Source organism: Carassius carassius, chromosome 49 (genome assembly GCF_963082965.1).
Source record: "Carassius carassius chromosome 49, fCarCar2.1, whole genome shotgun sequence".
In the NCBI taxonomy this organism is placed as follows: domain Eukaryota; kingdom Metazoa; phylum Chordata; class Actinopteri; order Cypriniformes; family Cyprinidae; genus Carassius; species Carassius carassius.
The window spans coordinates 6452192-6465154 of NC_081803.1; the positions used below are offsets into that span (position 1 = coordinate 6452192).

The 12963-nt window shown below is 44.1% G+C and overlaps 1 protein-coding gene across 1 annotated transcript in view; it reads left to right on the top strand.

Annotated features, from left to right (window-relative positions):
• atp6v1b2 (ATPase H+ transporting V1 subunit B2) overlaps window positions 1-12963 on the top strand; it is a 37962-nt gene that overhangs the window by 16103 nt on the left and 8896 nt on the right. Inside the window, exon 13 of the mRNA XM_059544986.1 lies at window positions 5803-5932. Coding sequence (XP_059400969.1) covers window positions 5803-5932 — 130 coding nt within the window. The remainder of the gene's footprint in view (window positions 1-5802; window positions 5933-12963) is intronic.

Genomic DNA, 12963 nt, shown 5'->3' on the forward strand with positions numbered 1-12963 from the left:
TACAGGGCAGATGGCAGACAGCGTGTATGGTGTCGTGTGGGTGAGCAGTTTGCTGATGTCAACGTTGTGGATCGATTGGCCCATGTTGGCGGTGGAGTTATGGTATAGGCTGGGGTTGGACCAGAATATTCGATTATCTGAATATTTGTTCAGTGGGTTGACATCCGATTTCATTTTTGACAATACAATACATTTTTAAAGCATACTATTTGATCAAACAGCCAAGTATAAACAGCTACAATATAGTGTGTGTATATATATATATATATATATATATAATGTATGTATGTATGTATATGTGTATGTATATGTGTATGTATGTATATGTGTGTGTATACAATATATATAGTTCAATATAAAAAATAGAAAAATGTCTGAGACAGTTTTGTCTGTGGAGGAAACATTTGTGATTATTCATGTTATACCCGTCGTCGTCTTCTGTTTATTTTATTTTTCACATCAAGAGTTGTCTTTTTTTCAGTTACTGAACGAAGTAAATACCAGATAAAAAGTGTCACGTTCGGTGATACAGGAAACACAGGAGAGGGAACCAATTGCAGGTAAGTCCTTTATTTAAGGGGTAATCCAAAGGGGTAAACAGTCCAGGCAGGGTCAAAACCAGAATATCCAAACATAACATAAACAAGACACAAAGACAAGGCAAGGCAAGGCAAGAAGCGACGGACATGAATTAACATAACATTAAACAAGGACTCCGCCACACAGACTCAGACAGACCGGGTATAAATACACAGAAGGATAATGAGGGAACAGGAGACAGGTGGGGAACAATCAATACTAACAAGGAGGAAGGTGACCAAATAAGGGAACAGGAAGTGATAAGGTGACAGACACTGTGAGAAAGGGGGACATCTAGTGGAAACCCAGGGACACAACCCAGACACTGTGACAGTACCCCCCCTCTACGGAGCGGCTTCCAGACGCTCCACGACAGACACAAAACAGAGACCAGGAGGGAGGCGGACAGGTGGAGGCTCAGGGGGAGGGACGGAGGGCCAGAAAAAAAAAACATGGGGAACAGACACTAGAATGTAAACACAACACAGAAAGACCAGGAGGGAGGAGGACAGGAGGAGGTTCAGGGGGAGGGACGGAGGGCCAGACTAACAGAAAGGAACAGGGACAGACGTTAACACAAAAACCAAAGGAAAAAAACAACATGAAGCCCCCCAGGGCGGAGCAGAAGACCACCACACCCTTGTGGTCAAGGCCAGAGCCCTCCAGGGCGGAGCGGAAGACCACCACAACCGTGTAGTCAGGGCAAGCGCCCCCCAGGGCGGAGCAGAAGACCACCACAGCCATGTGGTCAGGACCAGAGCCCCCCAAGGCGGAGCAGACCTCCGTGCGGCTGGATCAATGGGACAACAAAACTCTGGTAATCCCCTGGTGTCCTTACTGGACTCCAGAAGATTGGTGCTGGCCTGACACTGCTCATGAAGATCATTGGTGACTTGCATTTGCTCATGAAGATCATTGGTGACTTGCCTTTGTTCATGAAGATCAGAGGTGACTTGACTCAGTCCTTGAAGATCAGAGGTGACTTGACTCAGTCCTTGAAGATCAGAGGTGACTTGACTCAGTCCTTGAAGATCAGAGGTGACTTGACTCAGTCCCTGAAGACCACCGGTGACTTGACTCAGTCCCTGAAGACCACCGGTGACTTGACTCAGTCCCTGAAGACCATCGGTGACTTGACTCAGTCCTTGAAGATCACCGGTGACTTGACTCAGTCCTTGAAGATCACCGGTGACTTGACTCAGTCCTTGAAGATCACCGGTGACTTGACTCAGTCCTTGAAGATCACCGGTGACTTGACTCAGTCCTTGAAGGTCAACGGTGACCAGCCTAGTCTCTGGAGGATCCGCGGTGACTAGCCCTGACTCAGGAGGATCCGCGGTGACTAGCCCTGACTCAGGAGGATCCGCGGTGACTAGCCCTGACTCAGGAGGATCCGCGGTGACTAGCCCTGACTCTGGAGGATCCGCGGTGACTAGCCCTGACTCTGGAGGATCCGCGGTGACTAGCCCTGACTCTGGAGGATCCGCGGTGACTAGCCCTGACTCTGGAGGATCCGCGGTGACTAGCCCTGACTCTGGAGGATCCGCGGTGACTAGCCCTGACTCTGGAGGATCCGCGGTGACTAGCCCTGACTCTGGAGGATCAGCGGTGACTAGCCCTGACTCTGGAGGATCAGCGGTGACTAGCCCTGACTCTGGAGGATCAGCGGTGACTAGCCCTGACTCTGGAGGATCAGCGGTGACTAGCCCTGACTCTGGAGGATCAGCGGTGACTAGCCCTGACTCTGGAGGATCAGCGGTGACTAGCCCTGACTCTGGAGGATCAGCGGTGACTAGCCCTGACTCTGGAGGATCAGCGGTGACTAGCCCTGACTCTGGAGGATCAGCGGTGACTAGCCCTGACTCTGGAGGATCAGCGGTGACTAGCCCTGACTCTGGAGAGTTCACTGGCACCTGACCTGAGGGTCAACCGGAACCTGACTAGACTCCGGAGGGTCAACTGAGACTCTCATCCTGTGCAACGGCGCTGGGCAAGCAGCCATCTTGGGCCATGACTCTGGACAGGCGGCCCTCTTGTACTGTGGTGCTGGGCTGGCGGCCATCTTGTACTGTGGCGCTGAACCGGTGGCCAATTTGGGCATTGGCGCTGGGCTGGCGGCCATCCTGTACTGTGGCGCTGGACCGGTGGCCAATCTGGGCATTGGTGCTGGGTTAGCGGCCATCTTGTGCTGTGGCGCTGGACTGACGGCCATCTTGTGCTGTGGCGCTAGGCTGACGGCCATCTGGTGCTGTGGCGCTAGGCTGACGGCCATCTTGGGTTGTGGAGCTGAACCGGTGGCCAATTTGGGCATTGGCGCTAGGCTGGCGGCCATCTTGGGCTGTGGTGCTGGAACGGTGGCCAATTTGGGCATTGGCGCTGGGTTAGCGGCCACCTTGTGCTGTGGTGCTGGACCGGTGGCAAATTTGGGCTGTGGCGCTGAACCGGTGGCCAATTTGGGCATCGGCGCTGGGCTGGCGGCCATCTTGGGCTGTGGCGCTGGAAAAGTGGCCAATTTGGGCATTGGCGCTGGGTTAGCGGCCATCTTGTGCTGTGGCGCTTGGCTGTTAGCCATCCTGGGCAGTGGTGCTGGACTGGTGGCCATCTTGGGTTGTGGCGCTTGGCTGGTTGCCATCCTGGGCAGTGGTGCTGGGCTGACGACCACCCCGCCGGAAGAGACCGAAGTGGCTGGGGCATCCCACCGAAGCCGATGCTGCAGGTAGCGCACGAATTCCCAGAATTCCAGTGTCTCTAACTGCGCCATCTCCTCATGAGACACTGGATCATCCAGCCCGCCATTGAAATAGTCCTTGAGGGCCGCATCGTTGTAGCCCATGCCCTCGGCCAGGGACCAGAACACCTGAGCCAGGGCACCCACTTCATTGCCCTCTTGGCGGAGGGCGATCAACCGAAGGTACTTGGTTCGCCGCTCCGCCATCTTGGCTGGGGAACGGAAAAATGACATACCGCTGGTTCCTAGTGTGACGGAGTCCTTCTGTCACGTTCGGTGATACAGGAAACACAGGAGAGGGAACCAATTGCAGGTAAGTCCTTTATTTAAGGGGTAATCCAAAGGGGTAAACAGTCCAGGCAGGGTCAAAACCAGAATATCCAAACATAACATAAACAAGACGCAAGGCAAGGCAAGGCAAGGCAAGAAGCGACGGACATGAATTAACATAACATTAAACAAGGACTCCGCCACACAGACTCAGACAGACCGGGTATAAATACACAGAAGGATAATGAGGGAACAGGAGACAGGTGGGGAACAATCAATACTAACAAGGAGGAAGGTGACCAAATAAGGGAACAGGAAGTGATAAGGTGACAGACACTGTGAGAAAGGGGGACATCTAGTGGAAACCCAGGGACACAACCCAGACACTGTGACAAAAAGGACTCCCAAAAAAACTAAATATCTGATCATTGTCTATATCGTGGTTTATATTACACAACCAAGGCAATGACTGACGCATTTGTATTGTATTCCAAAGAGCTCCGTTTTCCGCCATGTTAATCAGTAATTTTACACATGATAAAAACGTGTACTTAATTTGCTTGTAAAATACTTGCGAATATGGAAGCCATTTAAAAAAAAACACATACTGTAGTCCAGCCTAATAATAATTTGTCTATATTAAAAGAATTGCTCTTAAAAAAACCTGTGTTTTGTATCACTAGTGCAGTGTCTGTTCTCAGAGCATATAAGCCCTGCCCGCGTGAGGCACACCGCTTCCAGCTCGCACTGTTCCGTAGTTTAATAATAATATAATGTGCGTGTTTATATTGCACCAAAATGCAACACTGCACTCTCTTGGGTCTACAACAACACACCCGCTAAGCATGAAGTCGTTTAAATGAATGGTTTCTAAACATAATATAAATGCAAACAGACAGACACACAGAGATTCCTGCCTTTATTAGAGAGGAGCATATGTTCAGCCCCCTTCTTCCGAAGCTTCGAATATTTGATGTTGATTACTACTGAAGCTTTGAAGCTAAAAAAAATGGTATTCGGACCAGCCCTAGTATAGGCAAGCGTATGTAAGGGACAACAAATACAGGTGCATTTTATTGGCCTTTTGAATGCACAGAGATACCTTGACGAGATCCTGAGGCCCATTGTTGTACCATTCATCCACAACCATCACCTCATGTTTCCGCGTGATAATGCACAGCCCCATGTTGCAAGGATCTGTACACAATTCCTGGAAGCTGAAAACATCCCAGTTTTTCCATGGCCAGCATACTCACCAGACATGTCACCCATCAAGCATGTTTGGAATGCTCTGGATCGAAGTATATAAAAGCGTGTTCCAGTTTCTGCCAATATCCAGCAATTTCGCCCAGCCATTGATAAGGAGGGGACCAACAGGCCACAGGCCATAATCAATAACCTGATCAACATTATGCGCAGGAGATGTGTTGTACTGTATGAGGCAAATGGTGGTCACACCAGATACTGACTGGTTTTCGGACCCCCAATACAGTAAAACTGCACATTTTAGAGTGGCCTTTTATTGTGGTCAGCCTAAAGCACACCTGTGTAATAATCATGCTGTCTAATCACCATCTTGATATGCCACACCTGTGAGGTGGATGGATTATCTCTGCAAAGGAGAAGTGCTCACTAACACAGATTTAGACAGATTTATGAACAATATTGGAGAGAAATGGGCATTTTGTGTACATAGAAAAAGTCTTAGATCCTTGAGTTCAGCTCATGAAAAATAGGGGCAAATACAAAAAGTGTTGCATTTTATAATTTAGTTTAGTGAATATTCGTGCAAATCATTTGTAATCCAACTTCACTTACAGCAGAAGTGATCCTAAGTTTTTTTTTTTGTGAATCTTTGCAATCGCTGTTCCTAACAACAGACTAGTTAGCAAGTTACACGGCTAAATGTGGTTAAAGTAAACAGTCTTTAAGAGCATGGTTCATCACCCTACAGAAGAGGGGGCGGGGTCAGGAGTGGTCATTAGCATTTAAAGCAACATGCAAAAAATGAGTTGAGTTCTGCAGAGCTGATTTTGACAAGGTTAAAAGGGTGTTTTTTACACTGTCTTTGAGAAATTTTAACCAAAGTATGGTATTGACTTTTCATTTATACCCTAAAGAATCATATCAACTTGTGGAAAATGGGCATCTGATGACCCCTTTAATATTGTTGCAATTTGAGGATGTTGTGTATGGACATTTAAATAACTTCTCATCTTTTGCAGTATGCTTGTTATGCCATCGGGAAAGATGTGCAGGCAATGAAGGCTGTGGTTGGGGAAGAAGCACTGACATCAGATGACTTGTTGTACTTGGAGTTCTTGCAGAAATTTGAGAAGAATTTCATTTCCCAGGGTGAGTAACAACAGGAGAGCACCTGTGGAATGATTAAAAAATGGGCTTGTTCCCCATTAAACACTTAGGATTAGTTCACTTTCAAATTAAAATTTCCTGATAATTTACTCACCCCCGTGTCATCCAAGATGTTTACGTCTTTCTTTCTTTAGTCAAAAAAATTTTTTTTTTTTTGATGAAAACATTCTAGGATTATTCTGTTTATAGTTGACTTCAACAGATACCAAATGTTTGAAGGTCAAAATTAGTTTCAGTGCAGCTTCAACGGGCTCTACACGACACTACACGAGTAATAAGGGTCTTATCTAGTGAAGCGATCAGTCATTTTCTAAAAAAAAATAATATATATATATGTATATGCTTTATAAACAGAAATGCTCGCCTTGCACTGCTCTGTGATGTGCGTCCATGACTTCGAGTAATACGTAATCACGTTGAAAAGGCCAAGCATGACGTAGGTGGAAGTAATGACTCTGGCTGGTCCAAAAAACACAGAATATTCGAAGTAGGGATGTTCATTTTAACTGGTTAACAGTTAACTGACAGTAAAGAATTTTGACTGATTTATACAATCAGTTAAATGGTTTAAAAGTCATTTATTTATTTTCAGTAATTTATCAAAATATTTAAAAAGGTTTGCTGCATGGTTAACGCTACAGGTATAAACAAATTGTATTTTTTAGAGAGAGGGAGAAAAAAAAACAAGTTGCATATAAGTCACTTTTTTATTTCATTCAGAAATAGGCCTATTGCTGATGGGAAATGTGTACAAACATTAGAAGAAACACTGTAAACATAGCTAGGCTAGCTTTGTTCCCCTTACTCACAACAAATCCTTTCAATTAACAGTCTTTAGAAAAGAACAAGAATTAAAAATATAAGAAGCTATAGATTAGTGTTGTCACGGTAACAAAATTTCAGTATTCGGTACCGATACCAGTGAAAATCCACGGTTCTCTGTACCAATTTCGGTACCAAAGCAAAACACAAAAATATGCTAATTAAAAAAAAAAACCAATGCCATTCTTTATACTTATTTACAATTGTGTTTAAAGTTTTTCTACAAGTTATATAATTATGATAAACAGTAAACAAGTTTCACCCAAATTTAATTTGTCTTTTAATTTATGAAATTTAAACACATTTTATTTCTGGTAAAGGGATTTTCTATTAAAATTAAAACATGGAAGAAATATTGTGATTTGTTTCTTAAAAAAATAATAATAGTAATATCTCTAGCACTATGCCTTTATGTAAAAATTAACTTTTAGGCCTAATGAATGCATGTTTGTCATTTTAACTGAACTTAAAGGCCGTGTTGCAGGGTAAATTTTTTTACGAATTTGTGCAATTTGCTTGTTGGTAATAAACATTTAAACTGTTATCCATTGTATTTTATGTTGTTGGGTATCACAAAACGGAATATAATACGAAAAAGTAGGTACTATCTTACAGCGGTCTCCTTTCCCCCATAATGCATTGCATCACGTCACGTTGGGGAAATAATTTACCAAAGCCCGCCTTGAGAGCATTGAGAGTGACGAGAGAGAGAGTTAAAGAAGACGTGCTGCTCAAATCTCGAAACGCTCTTCATTAACTGCAAGCCGTTCTATTCGCCACGGGAGATTCATTCGTTCATTCTGGTTAGTGTTTACATCCCTCCTCAAGCGCACGTGAGCTCAGCTTTACAGAAACTCGCTGAGCAGATCACAGAGACAGAACAACAACACCCAGACTCTGTTTTAATCATTCTTGGGGACTTTAATAAAGCCAATCTCTCCCGTGAACTGCCAAAATACAGACAGCATGTTACTTGTCCCACAAGAGACAGTAATATATTGGATCACTGTTACACAACAATAAAGGATGCATTTCACTCTGTTCCACTAGCAGCTTTGGGACGTTCTGATCACCTTCTGGTTCATCTTATACCGACCTACAGGCAGAAACTAAAATCAGCTAAACCTGTATTAAGGACTGTAAAAAGATGGACTAATGAAGCAGAGCAGGATCTACAATCTTGTTTTGACCTCACTGATTGGAGTGTTTTTGAAGCTGCTGCCACCGATCTGGATGAACTCACAGAGACCGTAACATCATATATCAGTTTCTGTGAGGATATGTGTATTCCTACCAAGACTCAACTAAATTACAACAATGACAAACCGTGGTTCACTGCAAAACTCAGGCAGCTCCGTCAGGCCAAAGAAGATGCTTCAGGGAGGGGGACAATGTCTTGTATAAACAGGCTAAATACACACTGGAAAAGGAGATCAAAGTGGCAAAGAGGAATTATTCTGAAAAAATAAGTTCACTTTGAACGACTCCGCATCAGTGTGGAAAAGCCTAAAGAAGATCACCAATTACAAGACACCACCCCCCAGCACTTTGGAGAATCAACGATTGGCAGACGATCTGAACGAGTTTTACTGTAGGTTTGAAAGAACACCCATCACCTGCCCTGAACACCTCCCCACACAACCATTCACAACTCCTGCAACCAACCCTGAATGCCTCTCCAAACAACCATTCACACCATTCACAGCTCCTGCAACCCATCCTGAACACCTCTCCAATCAAGCGCTCTCACCATTCACACCTCCTGCATCCCCCCTCTCCCCCACACCTGCAATACAGATCAGCGAGGATGCGGTGCGCCAGGTCTTCCGGAAGCAGAAAAGGAAAAAAGCACCAGGCCCAGATTGCGTTACACCAGCCTGTCTGAAATCCTGTGCTGACCAGCTGGCCCCCATCTTCACACAGATCTTCAACAGATCGCTGGAACTGTGCAAAGTCCCTTCATGCTTCAAAAGCTCCACCATCATCCCTATCCCAAAGAAATCCAAAATTACAAGACTAAATGACTACAGGCCTGTGGCTCTAAGGTCTGTAGTCATGAAGTCATTTGGCCCACCTGAAAGACATCACTGGACCCTTGCTAGATCATCTTCAGTTTGCCTACAGAGCAAACAGGTCTGTGGACGATGCAGTAAACATCGGACTGCATTATGTTCTGCAACACCTAGACAGACCGGGGACCTATGTGAGGATCCTGTTTGTGGACTTCAGCTCTGCCTTCAACACGATCATCCCAAACCTCCTCTTGCCCAAACTAACTCAGCTCTCCATGGTCACCTCCGTCTGTCAGTGGATCAACAGCTTCCTGACAGACAGGCAGCAGCTAGTGAGACTAGGAAAATACACATCCAGCACCCGTACAATCAGCACCGGAGCTCCCCAGGGCTGTGTTCTCTCCCCACTGCTCTTCTCCCTGTACACTAACGATTGCACATCTAAGGACCCCTCTGTCAAGCTCCTGAAGTTTGCAGATGACACCACACTCATCGGCCTCATTCAGGACGGTGACGAGTCTGCTTACAGACAGGAGGTTAAAGAGCTGGCTGTCTGGTGCACTCTCAACAACTTGGAGCTTAACACACTCAAAACAGTGAAGAGGATCGTGGACTTCAGGAGAAACCCCCCTGCACTCCCCCCACTCACCATCATGAACAGCACTGTGACTGCAGTGGAGTCATTCAGGTTCCTGGGCACCACTATCTCTCAGGACCTGAAGTGGGACATTCACATTGACTCCATTGTGAAAAAGGCCCAGCAGAGGTTGTACTTCCTTCGCCAGCTGAGGAAGTTTATCCTGCCACAGGATCTGCTGAAACAGTTCTACTCCACCATCATCGAATCCATCCTCTGCACTTCAGTAACTGTCTGGTTCAGCTCAGCTTCTAAATCTGACCTCAGAAGACTACAGAGGGTAGTCCGGACTGCTGAGCGAATTATCGGTACAACCCTCCCATCTATTCAAGAACTGTACTTATCCAGAGTGAGCAAAAGGCCTGTTAAAATCACTCTGGACCCCTCACATCCAGCACACTCCCTCTTTGAACTGTTGCCATTTGGTCGACGCTACAGAGCACTGAGCACCAGAACGACCAGACACAGGAACGGTTTCTTCCCTCAGGCAATCCATCTTATGAACAGCTGATAATAACTGTGGGACACACTACACTGTTTATATTTATATACACTACACTTTTTATCCAACACACATACTTAGCGTACACGTAAATCTTTTGCACATAATATACATGTACATACATGGAACACACTATACTACTTATATTTATATTTATATACACATACACTTATTTATCCAAACACACATACTTAGCGTACAGTTACAATTTTTCCACATAATATACATGTACATACATAAATGCTCATTTTAATATACCTGCCATACATTGTCAATTTGTATATTGTCAATCCTTACCCACCTATTTGTATTTTTTTGTATTTTTTATTCCTTATTGTGTTTTTTGTTCTGTCGCTGTTATGTTGCACTGCGGAGCTCTGTCACGAAAACAAATTCCTCGTATGTGTGAACATACCTGGCAATAAAGCTCATTCTGATTCTGATTCTAAAGCTCATTCTGACAAGTAGTAGACGAGAGTATTCAGATAGCGCAGATTATAGAAAAATACATAGATATAGATAGATAGACTATATATATATAGATAGACAGACAGACAGACAGACAGACAGATAGATAGATATCGACCAACAGCGACCCAAACACACTCACTTCCCTACAGCACAAGCTTTTCAGCGCAGTTTCCATGGGACAGCACCGCCCACACAAGCACCTGCCAAACACAGCGACACACACACGGCTACGTTTGCAACAACATTTTCACCGGAGGAAGAGATAAACGCTTAAAAATGCCCATATAGCTAGCATGATGCCTTCTATTTCTAGATGACAAAGACAACGTTTACCAGTTCTACGACACTATGACAAAGGTTACCGGTACTTATCTGAACTAACATCATGATCACTGCCACTAGATATAAAGAAAACGTTGATTTTTCACTCGGTGCTACTCAATGACAGTAAAATAAATAAATAAATAATAATAATATATATATATATATATGTGTGTGTGTGTCGTTATTGTGCACTGCTGCTCGTAGACTAGCTCCAGTGCTCATTGCTGCGATGCTAAACGATAGCAACTCACCAGGACACTTCACCAACTCTCCACTCATTCTCCTCGGACCATGCATTTAATTAGCTTTGACGGACATCAGTTCTTGGCAATTCCTCATTTGCCCTCTCACGTCTGGCAGGTTCGAAATTACACAGCTGCAGGTCATCATACATATTGGCTCTTGCCACCTCTTCCTCATCCCAGTCAGTCGCTATAACGTTAGTTCTGATGCTGCGTTCAAGGCAGGTTTTTGAGCTCGTAATCACTATTTCATACCACGACTAACGACTTTGTACCGTTCCAGGCAAGTTACGCCAAACTTTCTGAGTGCAAGGAATTGTAACTAGATTATTTTTTTATTGCAACAGTACATTGACCTAAAATCGTTTTTTCAACGTGTGCCACTTGCATAAACTGCATCCGTAGGCAGTATTATCCGTAGGGGCTGTCATTGTTGTTTTGCGTGCTGTGTGACCTCGGAATTTGAAATACATCGATCTAGTACGAGACACGAGTTCACGGGTGGGAAGTCACGAGTTTGATTGCCGTTCCTGTGCACTTTCACGGGTTTAAGGTTGGAAAAACACGGGTTACGGGTTGCCTGGAATGCGGCATCATACTAGACTAAGGCTACCTTTCCTCGACTTCTCCCCAACGTGACGTCATCGACGAGTTGCGTAAAAAAAACGTTAATACCAAAAACTAAGACAAAGACAATTTAAAAATGATATACATATCTTGAGTGATTTATGTACCCATTAATCGAAAGTGGTGTTTAACCTGCAACATGGCCTTTAAGACTGGTGGTGATACTTAAGATATTTTTGGTCATTGATGGTTTCTGTAAAAAAAATTAGTAATAGATCATATTAATTATTATTAAAAGATAATACTATTACTAATTCTACTATCATACTAATGTAAATCCAATGCACTATGAATTGATGAGCTGCTGGGTTCATGAATATTAATCACGTTGTCTGCGTTCAGTCAAACTGATTTGCTGAAATCAAAACAGGGACTGTACTAAATCAGCGCCAGCCAATGAAATTGCCATTTGCGCATTAGCTCCCCCTACTACCGGAGAAACCGGTATGTCTTCTGCTTGTTCAAAAATGAATATGAATAATTCTAAATGAACTCCATTACAGGAAAAGACAATAAAGAATAGTTTACATATAGCGTGTCGATTCAGCGTGGTAAGACTCTCTCTCTCTCTCTCTCTCTCTCTCTCTCTCTCTCTCTCTCTCTTTGCATGTGTGAGAAACAGCGCTATCAGTAAAGCGACGGTGAGTCGTGCGCCTCCACAAAGAGTTTACAGAGCATCAAATACAGGTGCGCTGTGCGTCCATTGAGATGAACTGAAAAGTTCAGATCGCTTGATGGAGAGAGAACTCTGAATGCTGAAATTACTGCAAGCGTCATGCGCTTCAGTCTATGTAGTAAACAAACCCGCACGTCTCTGCCATTCATTGATTCACACAGAGACGCGCAGAACACTGATTCATATTTCAAACAACTTTTGCGGCTTAACATTTAACTACAGATACAGGTCCATATGGAGATTTGATTTGATAAATTTATGCTAACTTTGACCATGACTGTCCATATTAAAATGTAAGTTTCATTTTCATGACTGGTTTTTGAGATTCCTCCTCGTTTTCTGCTTCGCGGAAATCATAGCGATGAACCGGGTTTGAACGGGACCTACCGGTACTTAAAGAAACCTGGTACCGTCACATTTAAAAAATTTTAGTACCAACTTGGTACCGAATTACCGGGTCTTTTGACAACACTACTATAGATATATAAACCACAAGCCAAAACAAATTCATTTAGGCTAAAACGAAACTGAAACCAACTTGGGTCTCTCCTTTGACACAAATCAAATGTTTCCATATTTGCGATGTCTTTAAATGCCAAATTATAATTTATTTATCCGTGTTCCAATATTCACGTACAGTGGCGATTCTAGACTTTTTTAACAGTGGTGGCCTTAGTGGAGCACCGATTAATTCAAGGGC